Source organism: Microtus ochrogaster, chromosome 6 (genome assembly GCF_000317375.1).
Source record: "Microtus ochrogaster isolate Prairie Vole_2 chromosome 6, MicOch1.0, whole genome shotgun sequence".
Classification (NCBI taxonomy): Eukaryota; Metazoa; Chordata; class Mammalia; order Rodentia; family Cricetidae; genus Microtus; species Microtus ochrogaster.
In genome coordinates this window covers 46,760,913-46,775,847 of record NC_022013.1, presented here as the reverse complement: position 1 = coordinate 46,775,847, position 14,935 = coordinate 46,760,913, and the positions used below count along the sequence as shown (strand labels likewise).

General features: G+C 46.1%; 1 protein-coding gene across 1 annotated transcript in view; it reads right to left on the bottom strand.

Moving 5' to 3' along the window:
• The window catches only part of Nek10 (NIMA related kinase 10), a 184,255-nt gene that overhangs the window by 144,188 nt on the left and 25,132 nt on the right, over window positions 1-14,935 (bottom strand). Inside the window, exons 6-10 of the mRNA XM_013346817.2 lie at window positions 9,915-9,999; window positions 5,871-5,912; window positions 3,482-3,560; window positions 2,176-2,243; window positions 449-528 (exon numbers count right to left, since the gene is read on the bottom strand). Of these exons, the coding sequence (XP_013202271.1) occupies window positions 449-528; window positions 2,176-2,243; window positions 3,482-3,560; window positions 5,871-5,912; window positions 9,915-9,999 (354 nt within the window). The remainder of the gene's footprint in view (window positions 1-448; window positions 529-2,175; window positions 2,244-3,481; window positions 3,561-5,870; window positions 5,913-9,914; window positions 10,000-14,935) is intronic.

The following is a 14,935-nucleotide window of genomic DNA, read 5'->3' as shown; positions in this document are numbered from 1 at the left end:
GGTGGCGGGGAAGAGATGGAGATCTTAAATAAATAAATAAATAAATAAATAAATAAATAAATAAATAAATGAAAAGAAAATGTCCTATATATTACAGGGGATGTAGAGGTGAGAAAAAGGAAGGTCTGGGAGATTAAACTGGCATAGGAATGTGGTTATTCTAAAGGCCAAAGGAAGGGCAGCCATCAACCATGTCCCCTCAAACAGCAGATGGAGCCTGAGAGCAAGTGTGATGCCCCGCAGCAGGTCAGCAAAGGAAACCTTCCTTCCTAACTTCCATTTCAATGTGTGCTTTCTAACCAGGCGACTCCTCGCTATATGCAGTCTCCCATGTGCCACCCACTCCGGACTGTAACGGAGCAGGCAACAGATCCGTCTGTGTGTTTTCGTCTCTCCCAGCTCTGCCCCTGCTGCAGCTACACTAAGGACTGCCCTGAGATGCACTTACCTCTCTGCTAAGCTAGCCAATGCCAGAAGAGTACCCAACAGGACATTAGTGTCTCGGGCACCGAGTAAATTCACTAGCGTCTGAAAAGGAAGAGAAAACACAATTACTACGGTCCCAGGAGCTTGAAAGGTGCACTGTTCGCAAAGATCACGGGCACTGACCTTTTGCTATTTTTCCAGGATTCTTTTCTTTATTAATTAATATAGGTAGAAAATGCATATGTGATTTTATAATAACTTGTTTGTTTTCTTCCTAATGTTACACATTAAAGTGGTATTGAATGTCTTCATAAACCAGTGATTCTCAACCTTCCTACTGCTGTGACCCTTTAATATGGCCCCTCATGTGGTGGTAACCCCAATCATAAGATTATTTCATTGCTATTCCATAACTGTAATTTTGTTTCTATTATGAATCGTGCTGTAAATATCTGATAGGCAAGCTATCTGATATTCGACCCCTGTGAAAGAGTTATCTGACCCTCCCCCAAAGGGGGTTGGGACCCACAGGTTGAGAATCACCGTAAAACAACTTTTTCATAACTAGGATTAGCTTGTTTAATACCTCTCGGCTTTCCTTAGAATAGTGCATTCCCTGAATCCTCACTGGTGGAAACTCTCCTCCGCTTGAGTTTTCAGAGCACAGACCCCCATCCCTCCAAACGTTCTAGCCAAGCATGCTCCCATCAGAGCTGCAGTCTGCGCCATGACTGAAGGAATGGAGTTTTGCTTCTGTCATGTGTCCTTCCATTAAAGGTATGGTCTTTTTCCAAGTCCTTCCTCATCCCCACTATCGCCTGATGTGTTTCCCAAACTTCTATCCCAGAAACATAACTTTCAAAGTATTTGCTGAGCCAAAGTAATAACTTCATGTTATTTTTTTTTTTGTCAGATCTTAAGCAACATCAGTGAAATCACTGCCTGTTGAAGTAAAAACTGCTCTGTGTCACCTAAATCCCTCCCCGCCCTGCAGACCATAAGTAGTGCACATTAACAGATTCTAGAAGACCATGCTCTGATGTGCACAGTGGCTTCCTGGATGGGGAGACTCAACAGGTTGCTGAGATCTGCTCTGCACAGCTGCCTGCTAAATAGTGGAATAAACATAGTCTGTTACAATTAAACCTGCACCCATTTATTTTAAGGTGCACATGTGCATGTGTGCGTGCATGCGTACATGTGTGTGCTGCTGCTGGGAATGCAGAGCTCAGGACCCCAGGCTTACTGAGCAAATGCTCTTCCTCTGAGCCAATCTCTTGTCCTTTGAAACAAACACCTGACCCATATGTTTATAACACTACACCACCTTGTGAGTCTATATCACATGAAACTGCTATATTCAATTATCTCTGGCTTACAGACAACAGGGATTCCATATAGTTCTAACTAATAAAACCCTACAAGACAGGTGGGCTTTGTTTTTATGTAAACATATGTCTTTTATTTGATGGCTTTCGTTGTTTATTTGCAAATAATCAACAGAAACTCCATTCTGTTTACAACATTAAAGTAATGCACTCAGTTGGCATTAAATGGAACTGAAAAACAGAACCTTCATACCCTGAGCGAGTTATTTATTCCTTATGTTCGTATCATCATTTTAGGCTGGGTGAACAGGTTATGACCTATAAGGATGCGCATCTTGGCCATGGGGCTTGAGACTTGGGTATGTACAGTGATGCCACAGGCCATGTGGACTCACGAACTAGCTCTTTGGGGCCCACTCACCTTGTGGGCTCCGCTGGCAGTGACCCATTCTCTTTGCTCTTTCACAGCAGCGAGCTTCTGGAAAATATCTGTTAAAGAAAGAACTGACTCAAAGGGAGACCCAGAGATTAAAAGAGGCAGCGGTCATGAAACCTCGGAGAGGCAGAGAAAGGAAAAATGGAAGCGCAGACCCACAAAAGGAACAACAGAGGACTGGATGTTTCATCTCTAGCAACTGCCATTAAGTCCAACTAGCATTATAAATATGAAAATATCACAAAAGAGCCGGGCGGTGGTGGCGCACGCCTTTAATCCCAGCACTCGGGAGGCAGAGGCAGGTGGATCTCTGTGAGTTCGAGGCCAGCCTGGACTACAAGAGCTAGTTCCAGGACAGGAACCAAAAGCTACGGAGAAACCCTGTCTCGAAAAACCAAAAAAAAAAAAATATATCACAAAAGAAAACTCCCCTTGTATGTAAAGTTTAAGAGACTTCTGAACCCTTTTAAAAACTTAAGGTATGGACTTAGTAGACCCTGCTCATAAACCACCCAAATCACAAAGAGAATGGAGGGCAGTCAGGACACAAAACCTGGGAAGTTCCTGTACTGGAGAGCTGCCTTCATAGTAACTTCCCGGGCCTGGCATCTCCCCTACACATGAGAGCCAGTGTGTACCCAGCCGGCAAGTACAGGAAACCAGTTTGTCTGCATAAAGACAAAGGGCTCGAGCTGGCACCCTGAGCAGCAGGAAGCCTGTGACCTGCCCCACCTAAAGAGACTGAAAGAGAGGGGAGAGAGAGGAAAGGGGGAGGTGGGGATGCAGGGACAGCAAGGTAAAGGGGTGGGTGTGGAGGGGAAGGAGGGGGCGAGGTGGGAAGAGAAACTGATCAAGCGTCTCTAGGAAGCCAGGTGAATGACTAAGATGCCTCACACCCAGGTCAGGTGAGGTTCTCAGTTTGTTTTCTTTTTCAGGCTCTGGATAGTTCAGATGCTCTGAGATAGGTATAATTATTACCCAAACTTTAGGGGCAGAAAAAAAAACCCTGAAGTCTGACATTTTCACAGAAATTGAAAGGTAGAACTCCTCTCCAGATGTTGCTTGTATGAAAGACTTCTTTCCTGAAACAGGTAATGCTTGCCAAAGGAGGAGCTGCCACAGGAAGACATGGGGACCTATGCTGCTGAATCCATCCGCTGGCACAAACACACACACACCATGGGAATGAAACACCAGTAAGAACAGCAGGTGTCCTCTCTCCTGCTGCCAACACACACTCCGGTCCCAGCAAGCCCACAGAATTAGCTGTGCCCCCGACAACAGTGCTTACACGTCATGTTGACCAGCTTGTCCACACAATGCTGCTCCTCCGCGTAGCCCAGGTACTCGTTGGCCACAATCTCCATGTACTGTTCAAAAGACCAACCCAACAAGCCAGTCAGGGGGCTGGCACCAAAAGGATGCAAGACACAGAGTGCAGGACTTCAGATGAGCCCCAGGTGGCGCAAGAAGGTCACCAACTACTGCTCACTACCGGGCCCTGTGCACTCAAGGGCAGGATACTGGGTTTAGTGTTTCATAATTTTTCCCCGAACACCCAAAACATTGAAGAAATTCTAAAAATCCCTCAAAATCCAAAATTGTAATTGAGTAAGTTCATGGTATGATTTCTGTAAGGTATACGTGATAATTTGATTTCTTGGTTTTCCTGGCAGTAAATGTTTATGAAATACTATATTATATATTAGTATTTTATGATATCCCAAATTGCATTTAACCAGTATACAAACAAAACTTAGGAATTAAGTACGATATCTGATACCTCGCAGAAAATGTTTACAACATACTATATCATATATTAATATTTTATAATATCCCCAATTCCATTTAACCAGTATGCATACAAAACTTAGTAACAGGAATTAAGTAAGATGTCTGATCATTCCTTACTGTCATTAACTAAGAAATAGGCTCAAAGAACCACAAGGAACACAAGATCAGGAGTGACAAATAAGTAATGAGATCCTTTACAACACACAGAAGTTCATGTCAGTGCTGTCAATCTACAATGAAACTTCTTTTTAAAAACTGAGCCTGGATCACCTTCCCAGGATTTAATGTTAATTGGACCATGCTCAGTTTTCATAGCTGTGACAGACGCCAAGAGAAACAACGTGAAGGAGGAAAGACAGGAAAGAACTCAATGCATGGCAGCAAAGAGAAGGACAGGAAGGGGGCAGAGGCAGGCAGCTTTCCATGGCAGGCCAGGGGCCTAGTTCTTCCAACTAGTCCCTGCCTCTCAAGGTCTCCACTAACCCCCCACATAGCACTATCGGTTGGGCATCCAGCATCAACACAAGAGTGTGTGTGTGTGTGTGTGTGTGTGTGTGTGTGTGTGTGTGTGTGTTGGGGGAAGGGGGGTCATCTTTCAACCATAGCATTTCCATTAGGGTTGACCTATGGATCACTCAAAAGGAGCTGTCCAGGGTATGAGGTCATGGGAAACCACTTGTGTGCTGGGATGGTAATACATGTCTGTCTGTAATCTCAACATTCAAGAGGCTGAAGCAGATGGTTCAGGAGTTCTAGTTCAGCCTGGGCTACATGGTGACATTATTGCTCGTATAAGGATAAGCAAGCCAAAGAAGAAATAGCAGGGTGTGTATGTATATACTTGCTACTTAGTTGCTAGAGGGGGCGGGGTAAGAAGACTGCCAGCTTGAAGCAGCCTGGGCTTCATAGTGAGATCCATCCCCAAAGTTAAAAAAGTAAATAAATAAACATAAAGGCTTGGAGGAAGTTTGGTGGGATGCTGGCCTAGCTTTCTTAGCCCAAAAATATAAAAAATAAAATAAAGATAAATAAATAAATATCACCTGTCTTACCGTAGGTTTTGTGAGACCGGGCCGTTCCAACAATCACATGCCCAGGAAGTGTTCTGTTCTCTTTATAAGCCACAAGTTGCTGTGTAGCTAATGGATCAGCACATACAGTCCCCTGTCTCTCATTCCTCATAACATCATTTAAGATACGGTAAGACAGGAGGCTAATAAATACAGCTTGCTATAATATTCTTTTCCATGCCAAAAAAAAAAAAACCCTAAAATCAGGATCGTTCCCTACATTATCATCAACTTAGGATGACTTAATGAAGAACAGATATTTTATGTGGGAAAAATATCATGGTTTTATGCTTCCTCATGTGGTGAGTGAGCTGGACAGGCGATGCACATCATGACGATGACGGTCTTTCCTGTCATCACTAACTAAAGACATTTGATTCTGAAAGCTTTTTCAGTTTATTTAAAAATGCTACAAATTTAAAAAATGTAACCTTTTACAGCACCTTTTTTTTTAAAAAAAATTTCAACAGACTGGGTAAACGAGGCCAATTAACAAGAACAAGGTCTTTTCCGTTGCTCCCCACCTGAAAGTGTCATGTCTTAGGGCCACAGTTATCCACCCCACCTGCTTCTGCCTGGCAGGCAGCTGACACAAGCCATGTGTTTGGTGGCTGCTTTGAGCATTAGCAGCTCATGAGTTGAGCCAGGACAAGCAAATCCCCTTCGTTTCTTAGGAAGACAAGCTGGGGAGGCATCCTCATCCCTCAGCTACCACTCAGGCTGGCCTAAGGCCAGTGTGGTATTTAATATTTAATACTGCTCAGAACTTACCCCAGAATGTAGACGTAAAACCAGCTACCACAGAGGCAGTCTTACCTGAGCTAGGTCTTCAATCCCACCCAATTTATGGAGTATTTCCTGATAAAATAGAGGCAATAGAGCATATTAGAGGACAGGAGGTACATATTTTACACGGGACTCCATTACTAAGTTGTATGATTTATTATTGTTTCAAGTTCCACATTCTAACATAAACACAGAATATTTCGCATTTGTCATTTCACGGTTAAGATAAATTGTTAATGAATGTAAAATTGTGTTCGTTGAGATTTAAAAAACATAAAAACAAACAAACAAAGATATTCAGTCATAACTGCAGCCTGCCTCCCATTCCCCATGCTCTGTACTTCTTTCTACCATTAAAAAAGGAAGGAAGAAAGGAAGGAAGGAAAGAAGGAAGGAAGTTAGACTTGGGAAATGCCCAAAGCTAAAAATATGAAATCGTGGACCAGAAGAAGCAGCAGCAGCAAATGATAGATGGACAGGAAACCTCAAGCTTCAGCGCTGCAGGCTACAATGGCAACGAGGAAGAGAACATTTTGGAGAAGCCAAAATTTAAAAATAGGATGGGGTAAATGGCACTGGGGTGCCGGGTAAGAGGACGGGCTCTTCGGAACATGAGTCACAAGACAATGTGGTGCTGTTGTCCCCTCCAACCCAGTGGTCAAGAAACATCAGAAGAGCCCCTCCTATCGCCACCTTTTTATCTTCATTTCTAATGCAGCTACAGCTTGGAGGCCCTTAAGTTCTGCTCTCTCCTCTGACAAGCAATGTTAGAGATCCCTATGATTAGTTTAGGTGAACACTTATCCTGTGGGGGACTCCACCCCGCCTTACAATCTGACTTAAATCCTCGAATCACAAATAATCCCAAGTCACTATATCTTTTAAAGTGACTTCTCTGACCTTTCCTCCCTTTGCCGTGGTAGAAGGCTCCATTAAACATTTACCTTAGCCTCAGAATGTTAGCAGCCAAGTCTATAAAGGGGGCCTGGCAGCGCATGGCTGGCTGGCTAACTGTCTTCCAATGCAAAACCTGTACATTAAGTTCAGTGTGTGAGCTCTGCAGTGTATAGACATGACAGAAGCAAGCAGACTGGGTAGCGAGACTGATGCTTTAAGACATGAAGGTGTGGTACTGGCAAGATGCGGTACCTGCTGCCACCCCTGCCGACCTGCGCTCCATCCCCAAGACTCACATGGTGGATGGAGAGAAACCCTTCTCGTAGGCTGTCAACTGACGACCATATGTGTTCTGCTAAGGAAGTCCCACCACATACACAGCAAATCCATAGAAATGAAATTTTTAAAAATTGAAAAGAGAAAGTACAATCATAAATGTGAGGAGACCTAGACCAAGAACGGGAGGCTTTGACTCTAAGCCCAGTGTTCCAGAACTTCGGGCAGGAGGATTCTGAATTAGAGGCCAGTCTGGCCTAAATAGTAAAATTCTGATTCAGGAAAAAAAAAAGCAAGGAAAAAAATGAATGAAAGCAAAATAAAAAAGCTATTTTTATAGAGGGAAACAGAAGGAAAGGTAGCATAAGAAAGAGGATATCTGGAAGAGAAATAAAACCTGGACAGCAGAAGGGACATTACTTCTGAAAGAAGGAAGGACAGCTGCACAATAATCCAAATATTTCAAATAACAAAGAGGAGAGAAGGATGTTCCCACCAGCGTGGCCTCTGTAAAACTCATGATGTGGTGTTCTGAGGACACAGGCAGGAGGACCGGGCATGAAGAGTGGAGCTGGCTTACAGCTGCGCTCTGGACCCTCATACTGACTTGCCAAGAGAAGGGCAAAGTGCAATGATGGTAAAGGCTCGCTGACATTTGCCCGAGTCCGTGGTAGTAATCCCCGGCATGGCCTTGTGACTTTAGCCAAGAATTCTTGGCAACTCAAAGCATTACGCAACTGGCAGAGCACACGCTCTTCTGTTCAGGAGGCCAGCCGGGGGCAGAGGCTCAGGGAGAATCCCCTTCTATGGAAAGACTGTCAGCCAGGGACGCTAGCATAGTATGGATCACAATACCGTAAAGTAGCCACTGCGTTCTTTGCTTTAAAGAGGAGTGTAATATACCTTCTGCCAATCAATCAAAGATAACATAAACAAAAGGCCAAACGCTAAAAGCAGAGACATTGTCACCAATTTTCTCAGCAAAAAAGGGATCATCTTTTGCTGATGTCTTGTGAGCCTGAGAACAGGCTGTTCCTCCTTGAATACTCTTTAATATTCTGCATCCAGTGTTTTCATCCGAACTAAGATTTATCAAAGAGGAAAACTGGGGCTAGCATTGATGAAGGGGAGCAGTCAGTACACCCTGGACCTGGCAGGAAAAGCCACACACATGCTTCCCCTTACATACACAACTCACACAGCTTAGCAGAAGGCGACTCTGAAAAGCATGGTAGACCCAGTTCCACATCGTAACTAACGGGACCCTGGACCAGCAGGACAGAACACCCTTTGGAGATTGCCCCACCAGCACATGCTCAGGGTCACAGTGGCAGCAACAACACAAAGCTGGTTTAGAATGTGTGTAAGGAAAGGTGTGGAGCCTCCCAACAGAAGATCTGCAGTGACCAAGAGCCCCAGAAAACTACAGGGAAGAGGAAGCACGTTTTGTTTTAGTGCTAAGTTTGGCCAAGTTGATGTTTGGGGCAATGAAAGCAAAGATTCTGGCTTGAGTAAGAATCTACCAATGAAACTCAGTCTACCATAAGAACCGGGGTGGTGTGAACTCCCCAGGAGTTTGGAAGGGCTCAGCATAAAACAAAATCTTTTGGAACAAAAAAAAAAAAAAAGAAAACCAGTCTATACAAATAGAAGGCATGCTTGAAATATTAACACAATTGAACAGAAGCAGCCATGAGGCCTCTCACCGTGTGTCAGCCCAGCCAGCAGACTCCCCATTACTGAGGAACTGGTGCTGTCCTTGTCTGCCCACAGACCTACTGGCCAGAAACACCTCTAGGTACTTGAGAAACAGTCAACTTGGAAAACAGCAGCACTCTGCAGCTCCCTCCCTGCCTCCAAACCAGGCTAGCAAGCTTTGAGACAGATTCCTTGGGTAGGCCATTCTTTAAAGTCTCACTGCGAAAGCACTAAGCCCTTATTCAAGGCAAACTATGGCCCTACTGTAGGGCCGAGCAGCCTCGACATTTCCTGGAATTGTATTGGAAATGCAGAGCTGGGCTGGAGAGAGGGCTCAGTGGTTTAGAGCACTTTCAGCTCTTGCAGAAGACCCAGGCTTGGTTCCCAGCGCCCACATCAAAGTGGCTCACAACCACCTGCAGTTTCAGTTCCAGAGATCCAAGCACCTTCGTCTAGCCTTCTAGTGGGCACAGGAAGACATATAACACATAATTAGAACAGGCACAGGCACAGGCACATAAATAGAAATGAATCTTTAAAAAGAAAGGTAGAATCAGGAACCTCATTTTCCACCTAGCAAACAAGAATCTATAGCTATGAGAACCATGCTGATCCCTGTGCACAGTAAAAGGCAAGAGGCTGTAAAGCAAGGGCAACACATCCAAGTAACTAGTGATAAAAAGGGGTCCCTCCCCCGAGACCAACAGAAGGGAGGACCTATGCCCCCTGGGCTCAGAGTTACCAGCTGAGAGCTGAGAAGCCATAGGATCTTGGCAGCTAACAGGCTACAGCCCTGCTGTCCCATGGGTATCTCTGGAGTCACATGGTGAGCTTCCCTCTTGTGACTGATGACTTTGTCCTAGTGAGCATCACGGCCTAAACATGCTTCAGGGTGTAGACTACCGTGCTCCTCCTTGAACTCGCATTGGCTTCAAAGGTTTGGTAGCACTGAACACAGAGACCAGAACTCAGGCACTGAACCTGACAGATTAAGTATAAATATGCAGATGTACCAGCCTGAAAAACACTTCTTGCTCATCTTTTCAAACAGCAAGTGAGCTGTGTACCACCTCTGGAAGGTTTTGACTCGTGAAGGAGACATTAACATACTCCATCTCGAAGAAAAGCCCACTGGGTTTTTCATTTGATTATTTTATTTTTCGTTACAAGTAAAGAAGAGCAGTCTTACTTTTTCCAACTAACCTGATAACATGGATCTCTCATTAGCAGCCTCAGGCAAATTAACACTCTCAGGAAATGAATGGACGGAGCTCGGTTAACCCACTCTCTGAAAGAAGAAAACAGAAGAGGGTGTGTTGGTGTTTAGACCATTCACGAACAGCACAAGCTATGAAGGAAAGGAAAAGCTGTGGAGGGGCCAGGCCGGTGGTCCACCTCAGCCTCATCTGGAAGAGACTGTGACTTGGCATTTTACCCTTGACCCACACTGATGCAAAACACTAGAAACCATCTTCATCTCTTGGGTTAAAGGACCCTCTGAACAAATCTGGTTCTGCAATATTTCATGGTAGCCCTAAACCAAAGCAAAGAGCTAAAGCTTCCAATACTTGGGTCCAGCTTCAGAGGTGTCAGTGCCCCAGCAACCTAGTGTCCACTTGAAAAAAACTGCATGCATATACTGAGAGAACAACAACAAAAAAAATACTGCGAGATAAAGTTTCGCTCTGTAGCTCAGGCTGGCCTTGAACTTAAGATCTCAGAATGCTGGAGGCTGAGGAGGAGAAAAAGAAAGAGGATGAGGAGGAGGAAGAGGAGGAAGAGGAAGACAAAGAGGAGGAGGAGGAGGAAGAGGAAGAAGAGGAGGAAGATGAGTTCAAGGCCAGCCATGCCTAACAAGAATCCTTCACCGTCCTATTATCACAACATTTCGAAGTCAGGCACAGTGGTAGACACTGAAGAGCCCAAAGCTTGGAAGGATCCAGAGTTTAAGGTCACCCTTGGCTACAGATTGAGTTTGTGGCCAGCCTGGACTACACTGAGACTCCCTCAGAACAATAACAACGGCGGCAGCAGCCCATCACCATTCTGGTTAGCATAGAGGAAGACAACAGAAGCTTCCTTGGGTGTCCCCACCCCCTGCCCCCTGCCGAATGTCTCCTCTGTTGAGTCAGGCTGGGCCTCAGAGAGGACCTGCTCCACCCTCAGCCATCGTGATGCAGCTAAAGCTGGTAGTAAATGTGCTAGAACATTAAAAGTGCCTTCCTTGCTTCCGCCTTGTTTTTCCAGTTCCCCAACAGCACCCAGCCTCCTCAGAATGAAAGCCTCATAGTCCACCCTCTGGCCCACCAGGCTCTGCAGGTTCTATTTTCTCACAGGCCTCTAGGCTCACCTCCTGCCATAGCCCCTGGTTTCCCTTCCAGCCATGTGACAGATTGTCTATGAGCCAGGGCCTAAGGGGCCTCCCGATGGCAGTTTCCTGTGGCTCTCCAACCCAGGACCCTCATAACCTGTACTGCTCCAATCACAGACCACGCTGAGTGAAGAAGTTACTAGTACACGGCCCAGTACCTCCTGAGGTGAAGAAGGCTGATAAGCGCTGCCCTGCTATTGGCAGCCGCCATTTTGCACAGAAGGCAGATCCAGCCGGCTGGCGCATGCTTCATTCTGGCCTGCAAGCTAGTCCGACAATAATCGTTCATGGTGCCTGAATTAACGAAAGCCTGAAACACAAAGGGTCTGAAACTTCGCCCTTAGCCGAGGGAAATGGGGAAATAGCGGGAACTATTTCAGACTCCAGTAACAATGCCATTCGCCTGGCTGTGCAAAAAAAAAAAAAAAAAAAAAAACCAAAAAAAAAAAACAGTACCACGATGCTGGAAATCCCCCTGCCACATGGAACACTCAGCCAAGCTGAAGACCCAGGCCAACTGTCCCCGGCTTGCCCTAAACCTATTCTTAGGCTCTAGAGATAAGATTCAGGTTTGTCTCTTCTAGAGCATTTGAAGAGTTCAACTCTTGCCCTAAAAGCTGAGTGAACCAGTCACAGTGACATCTGTGGAGGCTGCACCAGGCGTCCCCATTCCCTGGCAACACCACTCACCGTTCCTCCATCTGGAGAGACAGAGGCTGGCAGGAAAGTAGACCCATTGTTTTATTCCTGGAATGTCTGCATGCTCCCTGCACCGGGCACACAGGTGCAGAAGGAAAGACTCACGATCACCACTCACTGGGAATTTACTCTTGCAACCTCCAGCAAGGCAACTGGCAGCTGCCCACTGCCACTACCAACAATAGCAGGGCCCTCTCCAAAGTGGTCACTTTATCGGTGACCCATGGGCCATGGGGCACCAGTCTCTTTGGAGAAATAAAAACAGGACTCAAACAATCCCTCAGCTTCCTGAGAAGCAGAACTCTCCAAACACAGACCTGTCTGTCATCCAGGTGCTTGGGAAGTGAAACAGGAGGATTATAAACTTGGGGTACAGAGCAAGCTCGAAGATAGTCTGGGCAATTTAGTGACACTCTCTCAAAATAAGAAGCAAAAGAGGACTCAGGAAAGAACACATGTGAACTAAGCATGAAAATGACAGAATAAGACCAATTACTACTTTGCTTGTTAAATTAAAGAGCAGGTTTTTAAGTAGGGTGTAGGCTGTAGTTCAGTGTAATGCTTTTGCCACGGCTGTAGGAGCCAGCCATGATAAGCTAAATATGAACAGATCACCCAAAGGAAGTTCTTTACTTCCAACCATCATAACCTGCCAGAGAAGGACTCAGCCATGATAAAGTTAACGGAGGCCTGAGTCTCAGTAGTTTACCCTGAAGCAATACCTGGTTGCAGGAAGAACCACAAACTGAGATTACCCAAGCACCACCCAAGAACAGACCATCCAAAGGAAATGCCTAACGTTCCAACCACTGTAGATAGGATCACCTGCCAGCACACACTCACCAGGACACCCCTAGACAAATGTCAGCCAATCGAGGGTCCTGAACCTCAGAAACCCCCACCTTTACTACTATAAAAACCCAAGTCTAACTGAGTTCTGGGCTCTCTGTTTATTCCAGTACATTGGACATGTGGAGAGACCGAGTTTGCAAACTTGCATAAAATAAAGGCTCTTTGTTTTTACATACAGGACTCCGTCTCCTTGTCGGCTTTTGGGGAACTTGGCAGATTTTGGCATAACCACGGCACTGGGGCTTATCAAACTTCAGACTCCCCATTGGTGAAAACATGGAAAAGTTTAGACCACCTGCAAAAATGTGATAACTCTAATCCTCTTCCTTTGAAGAGGGTACAGGGCAAAGGCTGGCAGTTCAAAGACCCTCCCACTTCCCCAAGGCAGGAATGGTGACTGGCGACAGCTGCGACAGCCATGGGCCACCAGATGCTACTGAATGCCAACAGCATTTCAGTATCTAATGGGGGGGGGGAGAGCCAGGATCTGTACTATAGACATGTGCACAGTATTCTTCAGTCAGCCATGGTCAGTCTTCACAGCAAAGACCGGGACCTTCCTGTGGATTTTTCCACATTAAAATACATGTCAAAAGGTCTCTTCTGGTTTTCTCCTTATTCCTCAAGAAAATGAACTAAAATTGCAATGTTGACTTTAATTTTCATCCTTAATGGAGCCTAACCAAATGAAGGGATCCAGAATAGGCCGAGTTGAAAGTTCTGTTCCAGGCAAATCACATTTGTTTTGTTTTGCTTTGCAGTTTTGGGATGGCAGCCCAAGGCTATTAATATTTCTCAGAGCTATTTCTCAGAGCTATTACCCTGCTATTGTAAATAGGATTCCTGATGCCTGAGTCCCTGGGTTTTGCCCCTCGAGAATGACCTCAGGAGGAGACCTTCCTTGGCTCCTGGCCTGGAACCCCAAGGAGGACAGAAGGGCCACAGGGATGCAGTCCCAGCTCTGCAGGGAATTTCATGCACCTCTCTGCCCACCCAGAGTCCAGGGAACCAGGAAACACGGGACTGAGCATCGCTGGAGAACTACACAGAAAACAGGCGCAGATAGAGAGCAGCGTCCTCACTTGGCCGCCTCACTCATAAAGGCCCCCTTCACTTGGGTTCCGCACGTTTACGGGTGAAAGCACTCCAGATACCTTTACCATGGGAACAGGACGTGCGTCCTTGGAGGCAGCCCTGGAAAGTCATGTGTCTGCGATAACACTGTTTCCCTGGAGGCTCGCTCAACATGGCAGCCACACAGGTGTAAATTCATGAGCGGGCGACTATTTAATCTCTCTGGTGACAGAACCCATGCCACTGCTGACCGGGGCTATTAATATACTCAGTCTGCTCGGCTCCCACCGCCCTCATCCAAGACATCACTTTCTGCCATCGGCGTCAAAAGAGAAGGAAAAGGTCACTGCACATACAGTGTTTGAACAGAAAGAAGGCAGGTGGGCTTCTATTTCTTTCTCAGAGGAAAAAAACCAGTATGCGCCATGAGGGCTCCAAACGCACGCAGCCATGAGCCGAAAACACACAAGTGTCTATCTGGAGAGGCTACTGCCCAGACCTGCCTTAGCAGGTTCATCTCATGAACGCTGTTCTCGTGCTACGGCATGGCTTTGCTTTCCACAACACACACCAAAAGCAAAGTCCACCTTCCAAAATAAATATCTTCGCTCTAGGATGGCCCTCTTTTCTTTCTGGATGAATGGAAAAGCGAATTCACATCGAAAAAGACCCAAAACTTAACAGAAACAAGAGCACATGGCCGTCTGGAATCCCCTCTGAGTCCTCTCTTGCTTCTCTATGCCCCTTGCTCATCCTCTGTGTTACCCATGAGCCGAGCCCATCCACATCTAGCCAGGAAGAAACCATGGGGTTTGGGGGGCATGGCACCCAGGCTGAGAAGTCTAAAATACTTCCTTCTACCTGATGGGCATCTCATGTTTGTCACATGTCCCAGAAGCCTGGTTCTGAGTGGGCTTGGAGGCCGGCAGAGGCCAGGCCTGAGCCTGTGCTCAACTGGGGCCCCTTTGAAGGACGTGGAACAGAAGCCCAGATTGCAGATCTGTCAAGCAGAGATGGCAAAGAACAACCAGGACCACGGTTCATTAGGGCAGGATGCTATTTTGGGATAGTTAGGGGAGGCTCCCTTGTAAGATTAGCTCCCCATGAGCTGAGGGCAGGAGCTTTGCGTAAGCTTGTGTCAGAACAGCCGAAAAGCCTGTAGCCCAGGCCCTGGGGTTTAGAGATAGCAGGGGGAGGAAACAGAAGCTGTGGGCGGATAGAAGGCAGC